This window comes from Lutjanus erythropterus, chromosome 12, assembly GCF_056507025.1.
Source record: "Lutjanus erythropterus isolate fLutEry1 chromosome 12, fLutEry1.hap2, whole genome shotgun sequence".
Lineage (NCBI taxonomy): Eukaryota > Metazoa > Chordata > Actinopteri > Lutjaniformes > Lutjanidae > Lutjanus > Lutjanus erythropterus.
In genome coordinates this window covers 31,209,328-31,231,679 of record NC_139328.1, presented here as the reverse complement: position 1 = coordinate 31,231,679, position 22,352 = coordinate 31,209,328, and the positions used below count along the sequence as shown (strand labels likewise).

Genomic DNA, 22,352 nt, shown 5'->3' with positions numbered 1-22,352 from the left:
CATATTTTGGAGTTTGAGATCAGTTTGATGTCCAGAGAGCTGAAAAACCCCTCACATTTAAACAACGAAAAAAAAAGTGATAATAATGAAATTAAAGTGTGTTTTAACCCAGCAAAGGCGGAGAGGTGCTGTCTGTGTCTGTGTGTCTGTCAGTCATTGAGCGCTGCGCGGCAGCACTGCACCTCGGAGCGCTCTGGACACCCCTCCCTCCCTCCCCTCCACCCCCCCCCCCCCCCCATCCACCCCCACACTCCCCGCTCAGCCTCGCGCAGCCCAGCTCCAGCCTCACACACGTCGCTGTTGAACACTGTGAGACCCCCACCACTCCCTCCCCCCCTTCCTCCATCCATCCCCTCACACCACCACCACTGCCTGCCACCGTCTCTGCGATCCTGCGCTGCCTCCCCGGCTGCACTCCTCTGTCCTCTCACTGATCACTGATCGTCCCTCTCGGTGTTGATACCCACTCTACACTGTGTGCCTGTGGAAACTCAGCCTCTCTCTCTCCCCCTCTCCCTCGCTCTGTCTCTCTGGCTGCGCTGTGCTAACCTAACAGGGAGGTGTTAACTACTTTTGCTTCCACAAAGCGCCTCCCGTTATCTCCGCTGCTGCTGCGCAGGAGCTAGAGGGGCCAGTGTGCCGCTGAGATTCCCACTCCGCACAAAAAAGTTTTCCGTTTGTTGTGAGGATAAAAAAAAGAAGCCGGAAACCGAGGAGTCGTCTGCAGGAGAAGCGGATTGTGCCACGGCGAGGTGAGTAACACTGACTGTGTTTCTTCTCCTTGTTGTTGTTGGTTTGAAGCTCATACAGTTTGTGTTTCCACGCCTGTTTCGCGTTCCGCCGCTTCTTTCTGCTCTGAAGCGGATTTCGAGTCGTTTCAGCAACTTTCTCGGGGATTGTCGCCGTGCGCGGCGGCGTTTCCACGCGTGAAAAAAATATATATAGTGAGGAAAAGTCACGGCAGGTCTGTCACCGTTTGGACACGGACTTTTACGCGTGTGCGCGTGTATACATTTCTATCTGTTAGTGTCTGTTAAGCGTGTGTGCACGCGCGTGCCAGGTTCCCAAACAAGAACGTGTCTTCTTGAAAACACTTGTTTCAGGACAGTGCGCGTGACAGTGTCATTACGCATACATTAGCATCAACACACAACAGAACATTACAAGTGTACTTCATGGCCACACACTGCGGCCAATACTTTAACTTTTTGCTATTCTAGATATTGATTTTGTTTTAGCTTAATAGGAAGGCTGCTTGTCTTTTCATAATTAGTTAATTATCCTTAAACATTCCAGTAAAAGAATTAGAAATACAAACAAATTCTGACAGACTTCCACTGTGATCTTTATTATTTTTGCAGAGCTCCAGAGATCTTTTCCCATCCTTATCCGCCACATCCTCGGTAATCATTAAACAGCAGGCCTGCAGTGGATCTTTTTATTTAAAAGATGAGTTTTAGTTCCTCGCTTGAAGAAAGCAATGGCTAGAACTCACTGAATCATTCTATCGCTGCTTTTCAGTGAAAGTTACTAAAGCGCTCATAATGATGAGGGCATGTGGATTAAACGGCATCATATTGGCCCCGTCATTTGTGGTCCAATAAAGTCTCTGATGAGACAGATTTTAATCAAACACTTGCATAGATTTTAGACATTTCTGAATGACTCCTGGACCACAACCCATTCACTAATAATTCGATTACTAATCTTCAGACAATAATTTGCATCTTAATCTATTGATTTTAGACTTCTTTTTTGTTCAATCAGTTATTATTGTAGCAATAAAAAATCGCAAACAAAAACAAGCAAAGTAGCAACTGAAGTAAAAAAAAAAAAAAAAGTGGGGAAAGTGAAGGAAACCCTCCCCCTGTAAGCGTGCGAATACAAGTCCTCCTAAATATGCAACAAATTATTCTGAGTTTCTCTCAAAGAGAAACAGACGGCATGAATTCAAAAAGAAGGCTGCGTAGCATGCGCGTGCACGTGCATACACACATGCACACACAGGCCTACACACAGTTGGGAAACACCTGTTAACTAGGGAGCCACTATAATTTACATCCTCCCCCCAAATAAGCAGCGACCAGCCAGAGGAAGTCCCGGGGGCCTCCCTGTCTCATGGCCGTGCACAGCGAGCCAAAGTCGGCTTCCCCCAAGCGCCAGGTCCCGCTGCTGCTGCGTCGGTACTACCGGATACAACGTTCACATTTTCGGCATTTTATCGTGTCTGACCAAGAAAGAATTATCACCTTTAACAGAAGTCGGGTTTATTTTGTGTCATTTTTGGCAAATAACCCACACTTTTTTTATAATAAAAGTTGGTGTGTTTTTCTTTCTATTTTTTGTGTTGCTTATCATATTCTGAATATTATTGTAGGGTCATTAAGTCACATTTTATTTGTTTTAATTTTTTAATTCATAAGTTAAACATTGTATTTCGAGTGACGGCCTCACAAAGAAATACCTGGATGAGATTGACTTTCTTTTTATTGCTTGTCAAGAAATTTCCGTTTCTTCTAGTTTCTTCCTTTAGGATGCAGTGACTACTTTAAAAAAAGGCACTTAAAAAGGATTATACAGTTGTCCAAAACAGAGTCAGCTCTTTTCTTTCAGTTTCTCCGGACACACAACTTTTCATCTTTTATAGTCAGAGGGAATACATTAATTTGTTCTCACTCCTTTATTCCTTTGCTCGTGTTCTATTCTTGTCTTAATCACACCCGTGCCGTTTTTTAACAACAAAACTGAGACTCACTGAAGCAAACAAGTGATCCGACGTCGCTTACGCGCCTGAATCAGCGCGCATTGCCGCAGCACTCAGAACAGGGAATAATAAAATTAGTAGTGTGGGAGAAAAAAAATGCAGTAGAGCTATTAGTAGTAATTTCCAAGTTGAAAAGTCCTTTCAGTGCCAGCAATAAATAGCGCGTAAAAACACACTTTTGGAGCGAAGGTGCGCCCGAGGCGGGTCATTGAACTCACCGCACTGTGAGGACTGAATTATATGTAGTTCCTCAAAAAAAATCAGAAATCCAGATGCAATGAAGGCAGCGTGATGAATCCTTTCAAATTGATTTTATTGATTGTCAGATCAACCAGCCCTGACTTGTAACGACCAGCCGAGCTTTTTCATTTTCCAGCCACACACATTAGGAAGCAATAATGATCTTTTAAAAGTGGAAAACTGTGAAGGAACAGAAAACACTGTCTTTTCAGCATGTTAAAATGGCATCATACACAGCAGACACAGAATGCTTTTTGATTCAGGTGACAAAGAAAGTTTTAATTTGTAGCAGATTTTTATTAACACAATTAAAGAAAAGAAAGCACTTGCATTTTTTCCTGTAATTATCTACTGTAATTATCTATATATTAGACACGTCATTGCTCCATTAAAGTCTACAAAGCACATTTCTCCATATATTATAGATACAATTAAATACATTAATTATGATTAATAATTTTTATGATTACTTTAGCAGATTTATTTGATGTATTTCTCCAGTTTACACACAGGAAGGTGGTTTTATAAAACATCCCCTAATGACTGTTTAATTCTTATATTTTTAATGACATGTTAATGAGACATTCAGAGCGATTGATTTCAGTTACATCGCTTATTATTAAGGGTTAAAAATGTATTTAAACAATCATTTAAAAATGTAATATTTGATATATCATTTAACCAAAATGTCCTTTTAATTAAGAAATATTAAAAGAGTTTTTAAAGCATCTTTTTTCTCATGCATGATTTCATTTTTTGTCTATTTAAACGTGCTTTATTGTAAAATGCTGTCAGCCGGAGTGATGCACCGTCCTGTCACTTTCTGTATCATTTTATTATTATTCGCTTCAGTTTGCAGACCTCAGTGATTTATTATAGGCCGCCGCTTGTGCTGTTTTACATCCACATTTAAAAGCGATACGAAAGTCTGATATTTTTACAGTTATGTTTGTATGAAAGTCAGATTTTAACTGTAACTTTTGGTTGTTTTAATCGTAAGTTTTTATGTGAGTAATTGGTATTAATTCAGATTCTGTGTCTCCGAGCTGTGGGATTACACACAATCATTATTATGCATTTTCAGTCAGAAATATGAAAGAAATTATTTTTGAATGAAACAACACAAGCCGAATTCTGCAGATTTGTTTTCTCGACTAAATTAAATGTTATAACTTTGGTGTTTAATTTTAAATCACAGAATATGTGCGGTCCGTTTATATTTCTCAGTTATTCGTTTAGGCCTCATCCTCTCCCCCCCTCTGTCTCCTCTCTTCCCAAAGGAATAATCCGTAGGCGCAAAGAAGAGAAAAAAAAAGTGTCGAGGTTGGAGGAAAAGTAGCAAAAGATGATTTATTTGTCAGCGTTTTCGATTCTCACCCCCTCCTTCCCCACCCTTCTCTTGCTCTCTCTCAGCAGTCAGCTGTTATTGCTCGCCATTGATCTCTCTTGCTGCCCTCCTTTGCGCAGCGAGAAGTGAACTAAAATTAATGTCCATTTCACACCTCTCCTCCGGATCGATGGCCGCAGGGAGAGAAGTTTATTTTAATTTGGATCCGAAACAAAAAAAAAAAAGAAAAAAAGAAAAGAAAAAAAATCCTTCCACCTGTTTAATTATCAGGAAAACCACTCAAGTATCACTTTTAAGTAGCTGGTGAGCAGCTTCAAAATCATATTCATCACGTGTGGATGTTTTATGAGAGAATTAAAAGCAAAAGTGTTTTTTTTTTTTCTTTTAATGGGTGTGGATTTACGCTGCTCACTCAGTTTTATTCACCGCCGCCTCTCTGAGGGAGAACAGGAGAGCAATCAAGAATTTAGAAGAAAGAAGAGGATGCAACTTTTGTTGCAAACGATGTCTCACCTCCTACATATTTTTCTTTCTGACTGAACAACTTACTGGAAGAAATATACTATAAATTACTGTCTATTTCACCTGCGTATTCTCATCCAAAAAAGAACACTTCTTATATTTGGGAGTATTAATGCGTCACGACGCGCACATTAACACCTCGCCTCCCCCCCTCCTCTCTCCTCTCTCCCATAACATGACACTGATAGTAAATTAACCGTGGATCGCTCAGTCGCGACTAGTTTGATGACCCCCCTCGGTCTATTAAGTCCTATCAATATGCACTAATTCCTCATTCTTTATTAAAAGCAGAAGCAACTCCTTCTCCACTCCTTCAGCCTCCACCCCCCACCCTTTTTTTCTTCATCACCTCCTCCCTTCCTCTCCCTCCACCTCCTCTCTGTGTGTTTTATTATTTTTGTTGTGCTAATAAACACTACATAGGAGAGCTAATTTGACATGCAGATGGGTAATTGAAATAAACGCGTCGCCGGTAAATAACAAGTGTTTGAACACGCAGAGAGGAGCGGGGCCCCCTCGGAGAGAAAACGCGTCCTGCGCGCCGCGCTCTGCATCCTAAAACTTTGTGTTATTGTTGTCTCGTTATCGCTCTTATAATCACCATAATTAAGCGCGAAGAGCCGGATGCAATCATTTAATGGCTGGATATTGTAGGCCTGTCGCGCTTATCAAACCAACCAAATGTTTTTTCCCTCACTGGAAATTGCAGCCTGTCCGCAACGCAGATTGTGTTTTGGGGCGATTATGATTGATTTGTCCAATATTGCGTGTGGAAAGTTTTTATTTAATATTTTTCACACTCCACCGCCTTCTTGTCTAATACTTAAAATGCATTCTGCTCATTATATTAGTTTGTTTGCTTTCACTAATACAATACAATGCAATAAAATAAGACTTAATACAGCTTATATAGCCAATAAAATCCTGGACAAATGTCACTCATTCACATTTAAATTACTTTAATTTATCAAGCAATAAAAACAAAACTGTATAAAATGCCTGTTTTCTTAAGAACACACACTAGCACTTTACAGTAAGACTAACCTTATAAATGATTTAAACTTTGATCATTAATTAGGTTGTAAACACTTGATAAGTCATTAATAAGCTGTTATAACACAATAGATCAAAAAAGGGCAACAGTGACCTGTTGCTTGCCAAATAGTGAGCACATATTTATCTGTACTGTGAAGCCTCGGATCTCATTGCTTACTGAGCTTACTTTGTCTTCCCTATCAGCAGCATTTGTACTTGTCAGCTTCATAAGTTACTAATATTGAACCACCCTCAGCATGTTTTCAAAGTTAAAAAGTTTCATTTGGCATTAGATGAACATGTCAGATTACCAGAGTCTTGCACTAAGGCTTTGGCAATATTGTTTACCTTGACATTTTCAGCCTGCACTGTGTTTTAAGCTACCTTTTGTCAATTAGAAATGGTAAAAAATCATTCATCAATGGTGGTGTATTTTACATTTTATCATACAGCTCACAGTAAGGCAAAATATAAATGTTAGTAACTCATTAACAACAATAATTAGTAGTAAACAGTAACTGGATCTTCCCAAATAGTGAGTCCACATTGATGTAATAAAACTGTTATAACTTGTTTGTAAGTTTATTCATGATTTATAAAGTGCTTATAACCTAATTAATAATCAAATAATTTATAAGGGTAGTCTTGTTATAAAGTGGTAATGTATGTTTTTAGGAATATGGACATTTTATGTTTGATTAATGAAAGTCATTTAAATGTGAATCAGTGAGATTTATCCATATTTTAGTGGCTAGTGAAGCAACATTAAATCATGTTAAGAATCACAATCTCCTGTCATATTTTATGAAGTATGTGCAAATACAAAAAAAAAAGCATGAGCTTTGATAGTAATGAGATAATTATTTCAAACAAACTAAATAAATAAGAATGAATTTTCTCCTCTTCCTGCAAATATGCATGCAGACCCAATGATTCCTTTTATTGATGACAGGAAAGGGGAGTAGCTTGTGTCCAGTCGTTCTCTATTGGAAGGAAATCACTCCATGCAGGGGGATGCAGCTCTGTGTTTAATGGTTTGATTGCATTGGAGAAGGCAGCCACTGGTAATGCCGTTAGAGGGGGAAATATCACTTGGAGACGCTATCGGCAACAAGAGAAAGTCAAAGAATTAGCCTAATGGGGGTGGGAGAGGAGTTGTGTCGGATGTCAGATACTTTCTATTCTCCATATTGCTCCGTGTCTCTTTCTCTCTGTGTCTTTGCCCCCTCCCCTCCCCGCCACATCATATCTCTCTCAGGTTTCCCCCCCGATTCGTCAATTACACCGAGAGCTCGTATCACGAGCTCCCTGCTTGGAAAATAAGCTAATATTCACCCCCCTTCCTCCCTTCGCAACACCTCCCCAGAAGACACTGTTGGTGCATTTGCGTCCATCGATTGCAGACAGGCGGTATTTGTGTAGCCTACTTATCATTTTTCTCTGTGCAGCCAGCCGGGCATCCAGGCAAGAGGCGAGACTGAGACAGGCAGCCTGATCTCACCAACACACACCTTTCATGCATCTGCATGTCCACACACAAGTAGTTTGATATCCACTGTGTATGCTTAGCAGCTTTTTGATAAGTTAACATAAAGATTTGGTTGTTGGTCGAGAATCCTCCTCCCCAGCTCCATGCTGCTGCTGCTGCTGTGTCTCTGACCTCTGGCCTCTGTGCAGAGCAGAACACATCATTTCCCGGCAGGCATCAAACACGTTTCTCATTGTTCTCGTTATCATTATTAACTCTACGATAGAGGATTATTAGAGTGAGATCTGGGAGTAGAAACAGTGTACCTGGCAGCAGTTTTTCCTTGTTAAACTTGAACTAATTGGCTTGCACTTGCAAGCAGCCTGTAGTACAAACCGGTCCGGCCAGCCGCCTGTCTGCCTGCCAGCCAGCTAGATTAGTGGCTGCTGTTGTACACGCCGGCTCAGCACAGCAATAAAGAGTCATAGCAGGGCGGCCGGTGCCACACACACACACTCAGTCACACTGCTGCAGGACAGGACAGACAGCTCTGTCACCTGTCGGTCAGCAGAGAGACTCCGGCGTCGTCCATCAGGCTTAGAAGGTTTTTGTGAGTGCATGTCTGGTCTCAGGCAAGCCAAAAGTGAAGTATTATGACTTCAACAGAAACCGATAACTATGAGGTATGAGAGCAGATTGTCAGCTTTTTGAGAGCATGTCTTTTCTGGTTTCTCTTAAGCTCAGTGTTCCAGCTTCCATTGAAACATAAATCAAGCACATAAAATGTTTTATTTGAAGTAGAGAGGGAAGGCCTCTGTTAGAAATTAAGCAATGTAAAGTAATTTCAAACTGCATTCTGTGATTATAAATTGATATTTTTGGACTATTTTAACTAGGGCTGCAACTAACAATTATTTTCCATTATCGAATAATTAGATAATTAGATTATTGTTTAGTCTATAATATATCAAAACTTCTCACTTTTTATGACAGTTTCCCAGAGCCCAAATTGGCATCTTCAAATTGCTTCTTTTGTTCAACCAACAGTCCAAAACCCAGACTCTTCATTTTACTGTCATAAATGGCAAAGAAGAGCAGCAAATTCTTACATTATTAAAAGGTGGAACCAGCAAATGTTTGTCATTTTTTTTTGAAAAACGACTGACTATTAATCCATTATCATTTATCAACTTAATGAATAACTGAGTAATTGTTGCTCTACCTTTAACCAGAAAAACTGTAAAATTCATTGAAATACAAAAATATGTCCTTATCCAGAGTACAGACTGACACTGCTGCACCTGACAGCAGCCCAGTCTGTCAGAAAAGGTCTATTTAACATCATTTCAGGGAAACAAAAAGAAAAAATAAATAGATGCAGAGATTTGGTTTACCAATGATCCAAAAATACACTTTGTGGCTGGTAATCTATTGAGCAATGGAACGGTGTGCTTTTCCCATTTAGCCTTGTCTGTACCAGGAATTAGCTGGCCCGGCTGAACCGGGCCTCACTGGTGCTGCCATGAATAGAAATCCCTGCCACAGGTCAGGGCCGACTTCCAGAATGATTTTTTGTCCGCCGGCCATGACTCTGTCTCGGAAATCACAAAGGCTTATTTGAGAAGTAAATCCTCTTGCATGAATGTCACAGAGAGAGTCGAGGAAAGAGAGATTGTCCCTCGTCTCTTTTTTTCTGCATTCAAAAAACCCAAATTAGTTGAAGTATTTGTTGTTAAATAACACACTCTCCAAAACATATTTATTGTTAGTTGACTGCTGCACAAAGCTTGCATGTTCGCTTGCACAAGCTTGTCCAATCCTTATTGATTTTGTTGCTGAATATTGCCCAAGTGTCATTATCCACCTCAGGATGATGTGTGCGTCTGTATATTATTAAATCTTACTGTAATATATTTTTTCCCACTGCTGATGCTTGTATCTCCTGTTAACTGCTGCAGCTGCTGACTGAGGCGAATAACCTGGTTACAGATTTCATATCAGAGCGGGCGAAAGAAAGAAAGGCAGAAAAAGAAAAGAAACATGAGATTGGATATTTGAAAGGCATTTGGAAACAAAATTAGGGTTTTACAGCTGAAAGGAAAGACAAGGACAAATAATATGAGAGAGAAGAGGGGCGAGATAGATGGGTGTGATTCTTATTCACAAGGACATTTGAGCTTTGCCTCATGGCCAGACATGAATGAGTAGATTTCAATAGTATCGACTGTTGCTTCGGACATCAGCAAACACACACGCAGGCACACACCTACTGATGCACAAGCACAAACACCGCAGCCTGTCTGGAATACAGAGTGGACCTGTGCGCACGCTTTTTATGTTAAAAAACACGCACGCACACACACAGACACAGTGCAGACAGGCGGTTTACTTTCTCTGTTTCCTTCTCTGCTTGTGTCATGGCGGCAAATATTTAATATCTGACAGCAGGGTTTTTAAATAGCAGTGTTTTCTTTGTCTTTTGGCTGGTGGAATGGTCTGGTATACTCTGCGGGGTATGAAAAATGTAATTTTTTCCATTTTAAAGACCAAACCAATCCAGGAAAACAAAACAAGCCTTTAATTTCTGTAGATATGTTTGTGTTTATATTCATTTTAGCAAAGTATTTAGTTTTTGGGAGTGTTTTGTTTTAGTTATGTCATGCATGTGAGCTGCAGTGATATGCATATTCACTACCAAGCTGTCTAGTGAAAACATGTGTCTTCACATTTGCAAAAATTGTCTTTTGTGGTTGCTGACAAATTTTCCAAGTCTTAGGCTCTACTTATTGTATTTTCCAAAAAATGTCCCAACACTTAAAAAAAAGGCCTTATTTCATGATAGTTTGACATCTTTGAGTGGCATAGTTGCATGTTGCTGTTATATTTAGGGATGTTACATCTTTGAAAATGGCTGCTTTTAAGATAAAATAATAGTTTTTCAATAATAAAAATGATATTTATTGTTTCTAGCTGAAATGTGGCACCTGTATTAGTTTATTTTGCTCTGATGATAGTCCATGGGGTTGATAGTTTCCTGTAAAATGTTTATATGGTTGATTTTTATGGTGGTTGAAATGTACAATGCTGTAATTACCCTAAAATAAGATGTGCCAAGGCTTTCAGGGTAGGGTGAAGAGCAGCGAGAGAGAGAAGTATAGAGTAGAAGGATGGCAGAGGCTGAGGGTAGACGTTAGAGGCTGTAAATTTTAACTGGAGTTTCAGGGCTGTGAACATGAACATTTTGTTCTCAGGAGAGTTTGGTTTGGTCTGTTACATGACATACTTTAGACTGTTCCTCGTTAAATACTAAACTTAATTATGGAAGCATGCATTTAGATAAATTTGCATGCATTCAGGTCAGTTTAGTTCTATGGTGCATCAAGTTATAATATGCTGTATTGTGTGTTTTTCAAGGTGTTTTATCCTTCAGAGTCTTCAAATTGTCTCTACATGATGTGGTGTGTGAGTGATTGTGTGTGTTCACCAGAGAGATGAGATGAATGACACAGCTTGGCCTGTCTTGTAATAAAATGTAAGAGTGGCACTTTCACGCTTGTCAACAATCTCTAAATATACCCATGGACCAGGAAGCGTGTGCTCACACACACACATACACACACATTCAGACAGGCCTGCGGTTTTGACTGCTTTTCTCTCCGTCTCCATTAGAAAAAAAAAAAAAAGAAAAAAAAAAACTTATGCTGCTTTGCTTCCCGACAGTCTCAGCAGTCACACACACACACACACACATACACAGACGTGTGCGTACACACACCATGTCACAGTCGACAAGACATTTTTATAACAAAAATTGGATTCCTCTTCGTTCCTCTCTAAAACTCAGCAGACACACTGGAAAACTCGATGTGACAAGTTTCAGCACCGTGTTGGAACAGCAGAAGCGTTGGTTACACACTCAAACCAGCCATGCGAGAAAAATATTTATTCCAACCAGTCAACAAAAAGGAAGGCTTCGATAAGACGGGCGCTCTTTGTCACAGTGTAGTTATTTGGATCCCATTTTCCCTTTCAATCTTCTGATCCTGACACTCAGAACTGCTCATGTTGCTTTTCTCCACTTCTCGATCAAAGGAAGAATCCACTGTAACATGGAGGACAGTGAGGATGATAAAATATTTTATTCTAGTTTATGTAATAACTATTTGAAAACCATCATCATTCTCATCATTAGAGGTCTAATATAAGGCTGGGACACATGCACAAAATCAAATGACACAATATTTTTGAACAAGTACCTCAATATATTGATTTTTTTTTATATTTATTAATACTGTGCCTTTATTCTAGGGATGACTATTGATACTTTCAGATTAACTCAGTGAGATTTTTAATAAATAATCATCATTTAAGTGCAGAGGTGGGAACAAACAAAGTACAGATTCTTAATTTGTAGAGTTTTCAGTTATCTGTATCTGTTTTTTTTGACAACTTTTTACTTTTACTCCCCACATTTTAAGACAGATATCTGTATTTTCTACTCCTTACATTTTCATAACAGGCTTGTTTCTTTAGTTTTGAGGCATTTGAGGAGAACTATTGATAATTTTTATTTTGCGTCATTTCAGACCATCTTCCCAAAATTAAGACTGATTTTAACCTAAATGGGACAATAACACATGGAAAAGATGATTCTTTGGCGTATCTATCAGTGAACATCAGGCACAAGCACAAACGGACGTAACAAGACAAGAATGAAGTCAAAGATGCAATAAGACGAGAACAACATAAAAGATTTAACAAGACAACAATTACGTTAAAAAAAAGCAACAAGATGAAAATTAAGAAAAAAATATCACAAGACAAGAATGACGTAAAAGACGCAATGATGAAAATTATGAAAAAAACAGCACAAGATGAGAATGACGTAAAAGAAGTAACCCGACAAGAACGTAAAAGACGTAACGAGATAAAAACAACATGAAAGATGTTACAAGATGAGAACTGCATAAAAGACATAACAAGACAAGAATGACCTAAAAGATGTAAAGACAAAGACAATGCAAATGAGAGGGAGACTCGCAGAGAAAGGTGAGGTTTGCACAGAAGAGGAGAGAAAAAAAGAGTTAGCTTTGCACAGAAACTGTCGATAGACGTCCTTCAGATTGTGACTTTTAACCTTTATATTTTGAATACTTTTCAGGGCCTGCACTTTTTACTTTTACTTGAATAAAGTTGATCAGTGTTTCTTCTACCAAAGTCTTTCTTTAAACAAATGTCTGCACTTCTACCTGAGTAAAGAATGTGTGTACCTTTGCCACCTCTGGTAATGTGGATATAAGAACCAAGTGGGTATAAGTGGGTATAACAGAACAGCCGGGGCAGCCTGGGAAATTCAGAAAATTACATCACTTTACTGTAACGCAGTAATTCAGGTCAGAAAAAAAAAACAACACTTCTGCCATAGGACTGTCACTATATTACAATATCCAGAATCTTGAGAGGATATTGATTGATTGATATAATATAAAGTCATATTTTAAAACAATAATTCCACAGTCAAAATGTCTCCAACCCCTGAAATTTTGTTTTTGAGCTCTCAAACAAGCAAATAACATTCTGTCATTATTTTTAAAGAACAATAATAATGTTTATGACCACATTTACCAATTATTTCACACAGGATCTGTGACTTCTCCCGCAGCCCCCCTCTCAGTAGCTCATATTTCCTGAGTGAAATTTCCCCTCAGAATGATGTTAAAGCACATTGTTGTTGACACCGCAATTTCACCGACTGGTATAACATTGTCACTTAAAGTGCAGATTTGACGTGAAAAGCCCTCCTCGGCTGTTTGTATTTAATATCGCTCCGACAGCTGTATCATTCTTGCACACTGTAATCAAATTATGACAGCGTGGTAAATGTTCCCCTGTGACATTTTCTATTATAAAATGCATATACCCTGTGTCAGACAATGTGTGGGTGGTATCCCTCAGTGGCAAATGGGATTGTAAGTGGCACCGACTGACATTATGCGCGTGTGCGTTAGATGTAATTGCTCTTGTATATTGATGATATGCATAGGTGTATGCCATCTGGAATTATGATTGTTGTTTTAGAGATGCGGTGGAAAACATCACTGACTTTAAGCAGCGTTATGACACTTCTATTAGTGTGACATTACAAAAAGAATTTATTGTAATCACACATAAGAATAATATTTTTAACATTTCAAAGCTTCCATACCAAAGTTAAATGTGGAGAGACAGCTGAAGGGCTCCTTGGTATCACTTTCTAGAGGCCTCATCACGCACACACACGTGTAAGTGTGTGTTGGCATGTGTGTGTTCACACATATGCACACAAGACCACCAGGCCAGAAGGCAGCCAGCTTGTGTCAATCACCCAGGGACATGAGATTTGTACCCTTCGCTCTGATGTCACACCCTCTTATTTTCTCCTCTCCTTATTTCCTCTCCTCATTTCCTTGCCCCTCCATGCCTCTTGTTTCATCACCTCTCTTGTTTCCTTTCCTCATCTATTTTCTTTTTTCTTTTTCCTCTCTGCTCCTCGTTTCCTAGCCTGTCTTTTACTCTTGTTTTATCTCCTCACCTTTTCTTTTCTCCTTTCTATTCTTTGCTCGTTTTCTCTCTTGACATTGTTTTGTCCCATCTCCTTCTTCCTCTTCTTTTTCCTCTCCAGGTTTCCTAACCTCTTCCATCCTCTCATTTCCTTTCCTTTACTCTTCTTTCCTCTCCTTTCCTCTCCTGTTGCAGCCTGTAAGGGAATATCCAGTGTCCTCTTATTGGATTGGCTGCTTCACATTGGCGGCCCTTCACTCGCCACCCCCTCGGCCTACTGGGTAATGATAATAAAATTGAAATATCCCGGTACTTATCAGTGTATTACCTCGCTATCAACACCTCAGACACACTCCTACTTTAGAGGTTATACAGGAGAAAGCGTGATCTGATATACAGCGTGAACAGAGGGAGGACACCAGCCGAGAAAGTGAGAAAGACAGAGAGGAGGAGGAGACGGTTAAACTGATAGACAGAGAGAGGGATGGAGAGAAAGAAAGAAAGACAGGAGTTTTGTCATGGCTACGTTTTCAAGGTGCTATTTCCAGGATGGATTGCGGTAGGTAGGGAGGAGAGGGTGAAAAGAGGAGGTGGTGGAGGAGGAGAGCTGTGTAATGTGACTCTGTGGCATCTGTCCAGACCAGAGGCGTGTTAGCGTAAGCCGTTCTCAACACTCCACACTAGTCTACTGTACATTTGCGGTAATGTAAAACATCTCACATCTCCCCATCTCTCTCTGTCTCTGGGCCCTCTCTGCTCTCTCCTTCCTCTTGGCAGTTGTCGGTGTGGGTGTGTGTGTGCGTGTGTGTGTGTGGGAGGCGGGGGAGCGTGCCAAAGCCGAGATCAGGTTTGGAAATTGATTTGAATGAGTGTTGTGGACAGCTGATAGCTATAAAAGATTTTCTCCTTTCATTTCCCAGGGAGTTTCTCCTTTGATGTTGGCTGGTAGTCAACGCAGCTTTGAAGCTCGTCTAGAGCGGGCCGGGCCGCTACTTGATACTGTATGAGTTTGTATTTGTTGTGTATTTATGTACGGGGGCCCATGACTTCATGTTTGACCTTTTCAAGTTACATCGGTGTTGAATTTTGATGGTAGCGGTGACTTTTATGATAATACAACCGAGAAAAATGCTTTTTCAGAGTACAAAAAGGCTTGATTGTATCTGATTTAATAAATTAATCCAGAACGATGCACGATTATGTATGACAAGCACATCCTTACCTACTCTTAATCTTAACATATTGGACGCTTAACAAGCCAGCCACCTTCAAATTGCCCTTTGGGGATAAAAATCTCCTGAAATGTTATTTTGTCGTTTCATCGGCTGCCTCTCCACGTTCCTCCGACTGGCCAATCGCACGCTCCAATCTAATCCCCGGGAGGGAAGATTTCTAGTCTGTTGCCACGGATGCCGGGGGGGTCGGGAGGTCAAGTACGGCTAATTTATTCACTCAGTCAGATTTCCTCTGGCTCGTGGATGGCAGATGGAGAGGTCTGATATGATATCACCCATCTGAATCACCCAAGGGAGAAGCGAGAGGGAGAAACAGGGGGGAGGGATGGAGGGATGAGAGGAGCAGAGATTGACAGGAGAGATGTAGAAAGAAAAGGAGGACAGATAGTAAAAATTGGCGAATTAAAAGTGGTTAGATAAAGAGATAGGAGAGGGTACCATAGCCTGCAAGAGTGTGGAGTGTGTTCGCCCCACCGAGTCGGGTGTCAAGCTGAACATTGAGCCACATAGCCTCTTATCAGATGTCTGTGTGTGTGTGAAATGTGTGTATGTGTGTGTGTCCTTATCTTAAGACAAGTGGTTCTGGTCCAATAAGATCCTGGGAGATGGTAGGAATAAGCGGCTTAGACCAAGATCTGAGATGGGAGAGGGAGGGAGGAGAGATAGCGCTAGGGAGATGAGAGGAGGAGATGACTAGCAGAGAAGAGGAAGAGGAGGAGGAGATGGACAGATTAGGAGGATGGAGGACAAGGAGGGGACATTTGGAAAGAGATGAGACGTGGAGGGCTGTAGAGATTGGAATGGAAAGATGTGATGTGGAAACAGTTTGGAGAAGTTTTTTAAAGAGCATGGAGGGAAAGGGGGAGGAGAAAGTGGGAGAAGTTTGGGGTTTGAAATAGTTCTTGGCTTTTTGTCAAAGGGCAGGGATTTGCAGGATTTGATCAACAGTGTCAACTTGAGGACACTTTTTCCCAGGAGGTTCTGAATTTGTGGCTTCAACAACAGTGTCTGCTTAAGAACAATCAGTCCCCAAAGGTTTTGACTTCAAGCCTTGTCTTCCAGCGGCTCCTTTATTAAAAATTTTCCACTTAGCTCCTGTCCTTTCCACTACATACAGATTGAGGGCAAGACATTGATCTTTGTCAGCTGAAAAAGCAGCACGCCTCTTGTCTCTGAAAGTACCTATCATTAAGAAAAGATGAGGAGGTCGAAGATAAATGTGAAAGGGTGTGCAAAGGGATTTGAATTTTTATCATGGATATTAAGAGAGCTGATTTTAAGCACCTTTGTCAGCACAGATTAGATCGTTTCAGGGCTGTCCAAAACAGCAGAAAGCTCAAGGAATCTCAAGTGAAAATCTCTCAAAGGGCAGGTCTTGTCTAACTACAAATCATCTAAAGAAGATGATGTTTAAGGAACTGTAATTATCTTTACCCATCACATTTTGTGTGTTAAGGGAAAACTGAGTTGAGAGGTTACAATGCACACTTTTGTTAACGTCACAGAGCAGGTGAGACAGCTGTCCTTGTGACTTTCATCACAACTTGTACAGACCAGCAAGACCACATTTTTAGTAAAATATTCTAAGCTTAACAAGTTGTTTTTCTTGTGATTGATGAACTACCAGAAAATGCTTAACAACAACAACAACAATAACAGCACACTGAAAAAGAACCAAAACTTATGCCTGTCTTTTCTATCCCCTCAGTTTGGCGACCACATGAAGATGATGATCCAGTTCTGACAACCTACGGATGTCCACCCTCCCCGGCCCCTTCGGCTTCAGCAACAAGTCCAACAAACTCCAAGAGGGAGGCATTCACTGCGTATTACCCAGGCGGAAAAATTTAATCTTGACCATCTATTGTGTCTGTCATTCGGACTGAAGAAGTCCAATCTGTGAAGTCTGTGAAGGACTGTATATACCCAAAGGCACTTACCTGGCATGGAATGATCTGGACTGAGCTGAGCTCAAGTGAATTTGGTTGGAGACAGATTAACTCCCTTTAGTTCCACTGAAGAGACATGAACTGAATTCAAGCTAACCTGAACTGATGTTGGCTGACACTCTTTAATTTCTTCAAGAATACCCTCCCTTTTAACAAACAGCTCTTTTCTGAGCCCCCTGTTGCAGAAAATCAGATCCTTTAAGACTCCAACTTAGATTCCCTCTCCTCCTCAGACCCTTTCCAAGGGTCTTGGACATTGTCTCAAATCTTATTGAGGAGGAACCATCTCCTCCTCCTCCTAAAATCCTTGCAAACCTTTTCTTCCGTCCAGACATGGACCTCCACAGGGCAGCCTTTAAGATGGAGAGCTCCTCCTACCTGCCCAATCCCCTAGCCTCCCCGGCCCTCATGGTCCTGGCGTCCACTGCTGAAGCCTCTCGCGATGCCTCAATTCCCTGCCAGCAGCCACGTCCATTTGGCGTCCCAGTTTCTGTTGAAAAAGACGTCCATTTGCCATTTAACAATGGCTCTTACACTTTTGCATCAATGTACCACCGCCAAGGTGCAGTCCCACCAGGATTCCCCAACAGGGATTTCCCTCCATCCCTCCTCCATCTCCATCATCAGTTTGCACCACCTAACCTGGACTGCTCGCCAATCAGCATGCTGAATCACAGTGGTGTCGGCGCCTTCAGGCCTTTTGCCTCACCTCCAGAAGATCGGGATGGGGCGCCAGGTGGGTATCAGTCTGCTTTCACCCCAGCCAAGCGCCTCAAAGGCTGCCTGGATGCAGAGGCCTCACCCCACCTGCGGTACTCTGATGCAGAGGGGAAAGAGTACGACTTTGGTGGCGCCCAGATCCCTCCTGGAGGCTCACCCAGCAGCGCCTTGAAAGCAGTAGAGGACAGTGGGAAGAAGATCTTCGCTGTGTCAGGCCTCCTGTCTGATCGAGAGACTTCCTCCAGCCCTGAGGACCGCATTGAGCGTTGTGAGTAGCTGTCCATAGTTGTTCTACATTGCCCTCAGGGAAAGTACAACCACATTGCACATACAGATGGGTGACAAATGATAAGAAAAACCTGAATAAAAGAGTGGAAATATAATGGCACTGGGCACAAGGGGTCACTGGATGGTGTGATGAGTACGACAATGATATTAATGTTGAGATATGGTCTTTGCAGTTGCCGGGTCTCAACCCAACTGATTACCTAAGGAAGATTTTTGAGCAACATTTATGCAGTGCTCCCCACCATCTTTATCAAAATACAAAATAAAAGAATGCCTTTTGGAACAATAGTGCTCATCACTCCAATAGAGACCAGAGACTTGTATGATCAATGACAAGGAGCACTGAAGCTGTTCTAGAGGCTCATGGTGGAACAACACCTTATTAAGCCACCATATGGTGGGTTTTTCTTTCGCATTCTTATCCGTCTGTATGTAAGATTGGCTTTTAAGGCATATTAAGACAAAGCATCTGAACTTGTCGCATGATGGGCTCATATTATAAACAGTATATTTACACAACACTCAAAACACATTTGTTCTGAAATTCTCTTCCAGTGGAAACACAATATGCTCGTGACATGACATGAAAATGATGTGTTGTACAATACTTCTGTGTGATAAAATGAAGGAACACTCCATTATGCATTTCTCTTCATCTTATTAGAAATGGTTGCACTGATGTATATGTTCTCCAGTACATATCAGACTCAACCCTAAAAACACAATGTGTGCAGGATTCTCACAGTGTCACACTTCCAATACTCCACATTTGATCAAAACAATTTAAACCATCATGTTCTGTGATTATTCTAAGCTCATCTGTAATAATTAAACCTGCCAACAAAACACATGCACAAACCTATACAGCAAGACACACAAACACACTCCGAGCCAAATCTAATTCTGGCTCTCAAATTAAAACCAAAGTACAACTTGCTGCAATTTGTAAAAGAATGCAAATTTTGACACACTAGCATCACACACGCCAATAAACAATCCCATCTATGTTCTGTTGTCATCATCTCTCCTGGCTCTCCCTATCCTTGTTTCACAAGCCCACAAGCTCCACTGGTCACATTAGCATTCACCAGTGGAAGGATGCCATTTGGCCCTCACGCACTGGGAATCTGATTAGTGTTTGTGTGTGTGTATGTGTGTGTGTGAGTGAGTGACTGGTTCAGAGACCGGCCATGCTCTTTGCCATCAGCATTCATCATAGCTCCACGCTGGCAGCCCTGTTGCCAAAAGATTTACCCACATATCCAAAACCTTGGCAGGCCATGTGTGTGTTGTGTGTGAGTGTAATAAAAGGGAGGTGGGCAAGGGGTTGTGAGAGCTCCAGGCACAAACACACAAGCATCCACAAACACTCTTCCAGACACACAAACAGCTCTCAGCATGAGCACCGACATCTCCTACACATGTCAACAAGCTGCATCGGATCTCAGTGACAAATTAGGAGAGAGGCAGACAGAGACGTGCCTATAATGTATAATTTAACTAAAAGAGAAAGTCTTCCTCTTTCTGTTTTTTCATGATTTGCTTTCCCTTTTTTTTAAAAAAAAAAAAAAAATCAGTTTTAGCTTTCCGTTTTTGTCTTTATTTCTATATTTCCTCCTATCTTCATCCTTCACCTCTTGTGGAAGAAGGAGAGCCTGTGTGTGCATGCGTGCATGCGTGCGTGCGTGTGTGCGCGTGTGTGTGTGTGTGTGTTTGAGGGATGTATCCTTGATGGAACACATGAGAGACAGAGGCGACGACCTGAGACTGATCCGATAAAAAGACCACCGCAGGAGAGACAGAGAGGGTGACGAAGAGAGGGATGAGGGAAGGAATGGAGAGAAGGAAATTGGGAAAATGACACCTGGTGGTGTCTGACTGGGGAGGACTAAGGAGCAGGAGAAAGATATCAAAGAGCACATAAAGGAAAAGAAGGAACGGGACAAGAACAAAGAAAGAAAGAACTGATAACTCTGATTAGATTGCTGATTTTAAATCTTTTCCACATGCATTGGAAATACACATTTTTCCTTTATGGTGGCTTTGGAGTGTCCTTCTCAAGAGAACTGTGGTTGTTTGAGTGTGGAGTGCATCACTGCCATATCACTACAGATTTGGAAGCACTAAGACCGAGGCCAGAAATAGAATAGGAGATGGGTACAGGGCTCCTGTGCTGTCTTTTGGAACGGCTGAATCTGTATCTAATCAGGTTAAATCTTGGCACAAGTAGCCTCCACCTCTACCATAGGCTTCTAATGCAATTGGATGTGCAGAGGCACTGCTCACAGCAAAGAATTATGGGTTCTCCTTCACTGGTTTTGGCTATCCAGTGGAGGCGTAAAGAACAAACAACACTTTGGTACAATCCCATGAGAACAGTGCTCTCGCTGCTTCACACACACATTAGCTAACTAGCAGCCTTCGCGCCGCTTCACACATACCTCTTGAAAATCTCACAGTGAAAAGAGGTTTATAATGCTTGGGATCATACAGTGTCATCAGAGACATTCTTGTACAAAAGATTAGTTGTTATTTACAGGAGTTTCAAAATGTGTATGATGGCAAACATAACTAAAACTACAAGATTAAGTTACTTTAATTCTCCGTAGCTTAAGTACACCTATATTTACTCATGTGTGTATGTTTCCTCAGGCTGCATGGTTTAACTCATAAGGGCACATGCAGTGCAAGCATGACATGGTAGATTTAAGTCTGTCTTATGGACTTTGAATCCATTAGTGCCATTAAATCTGTATCTTAGCAGTCTTGATATTATTTATATGGATACAATTTATAGCTGATAAACGCTGATATCTCTCAGCTAAAGCGATAACGGTGTCTAATTATAATTTAGTGCCCAAAGCTGACAGGAAATACACTGAGTTTGCGTATTGCCAATTCTTGAACATCTAAACAATCTATTTTTAAACAAGTCTGGTACTGTCTCGTCTACACACCATGTGATTGTTTATTAGCTGCTGATATGTTACAAATGTCATCTTAATTCATGGTTCTCTCACTAGCTTTTTCTGGAGCTGTCAGACAACATATTGTGGTCAGCACTCCTGGTCACATTAATTTGAATTCAGAATTTCCTAATACTTGCCTAGTCTGCATACAGTAATAATTAAACTCTAAAAAAGCTTGTTTGGGAACACAGCTATCCAAATTACATCTTGGAAAGATTTACACCAGCTTTTGACAAGTTGGTCACCATCGATACATGCTAATGTTTAGTTGAAGGTGATCTTTGACACTGTAAGGCTCATCTTATACCTTCAGCGTCTACATAAATGCATTTGCTCATGTCAGCATTCACAAAACCTTTGCATACAGCCAAATATTTCTGCCCATTTATGCCAACTGCTTGTGTGAACTAGCATCCACGAATTGAGTATCCTTTGAAATCTCGTCCATATATTATATGCAGTGGCAGAATGTTGGTTGTTGAAGTTAGGGAATAGATTGACATGTAGGATGGACATATATGCTAGTTGCCATAAACAGACAGTGTTGAATGTGATCATTTTAAACACTTAAAAACACACCTTAAAATAAGGTGTGATTACATGCAATCTTGATGCAGAATCAGTAGCAAGAAGTAGCAAGAATGACACCACCTGCATGTCCACTGTCCACAGTCCAGTTTGGGCTCTATCAGAGTCTAGAATCTGTCCTGCAACAAAAAAATGTTTAGTAAAGAATAAAACAGAAACATTATTATATTTTACATCTGTCTTGTATTCATCCATTTACATCTTGAATATATGTTTTAGTATTATCTGATTACAATCCAATCATCTCTCATGCTAGTTAATCCCAGGTATGAAGGTGATCCTTCCTTCTTTGCAACACACTAAATCAAAAATGATGTTAACACAACTTGAAAAACCTGACAACCCTAACTTCCCTGCACACAATTCTGTCAAGCCTGCCGCATACCACTCCAAGCAACAGTGGCCTACTCTATGCTAAGCCCTCGCAAATCTCCCCGCTGCACAGGCAGGCACGTTGGCTGTTAACTAAACCCGCTAACCTGTCAGCCGCTAAACCTGCACATAAAGGCCCCATCATGCCTTAAGAGGACTATGCATGTCATATTATTGTGAAAGCTATTACCATTTACTGTATTCACATTGTATGATTTTAATACAAGAATGAAGGGGTATAGAGGAGAGGAGGGATTTTGTGCTTGTACAGTAAAAGAGAAACTGGAATTATGGGATGTGTGATTGGAATTAAT

General features: G+C 40.9%; 1 protein-coding gene across 7 annotated transcripts in view; it reads left to right on the top strand.

Moving 5' to 3' along the window:
* Positions 1-362: 362 nt before the first annotated feature.
* Positions 363-22,352, top strand: part of rnf220a (ring finger protein 220a) — a 204,725-nt gene continuing 182,735 nt past the window's right edge. For 2 of the 7 annotated variants that reach the window (XM_084731970.1, XM_084731969.1), the window contains exons 1-2: positions 364-752; positions 16,861-18,089. In XM_084731970.1, coding sequence (XP_084588096.1) covers positions 17,435-18,089 — 655 coding nt within the window. In that variant the 5' untranslated portion in view covers positions 364-752; positions 16,861-17,434. Of the gene's footprint in view, positions 753-16,860; positions 18,090-22,352 lie in introns of all 7 variants that reach the window. The other 5 variants (XM_084731975.1, XM_084731974.1, XM_084731972.1 and 2 more) reach the window with 4 other exon arrangements.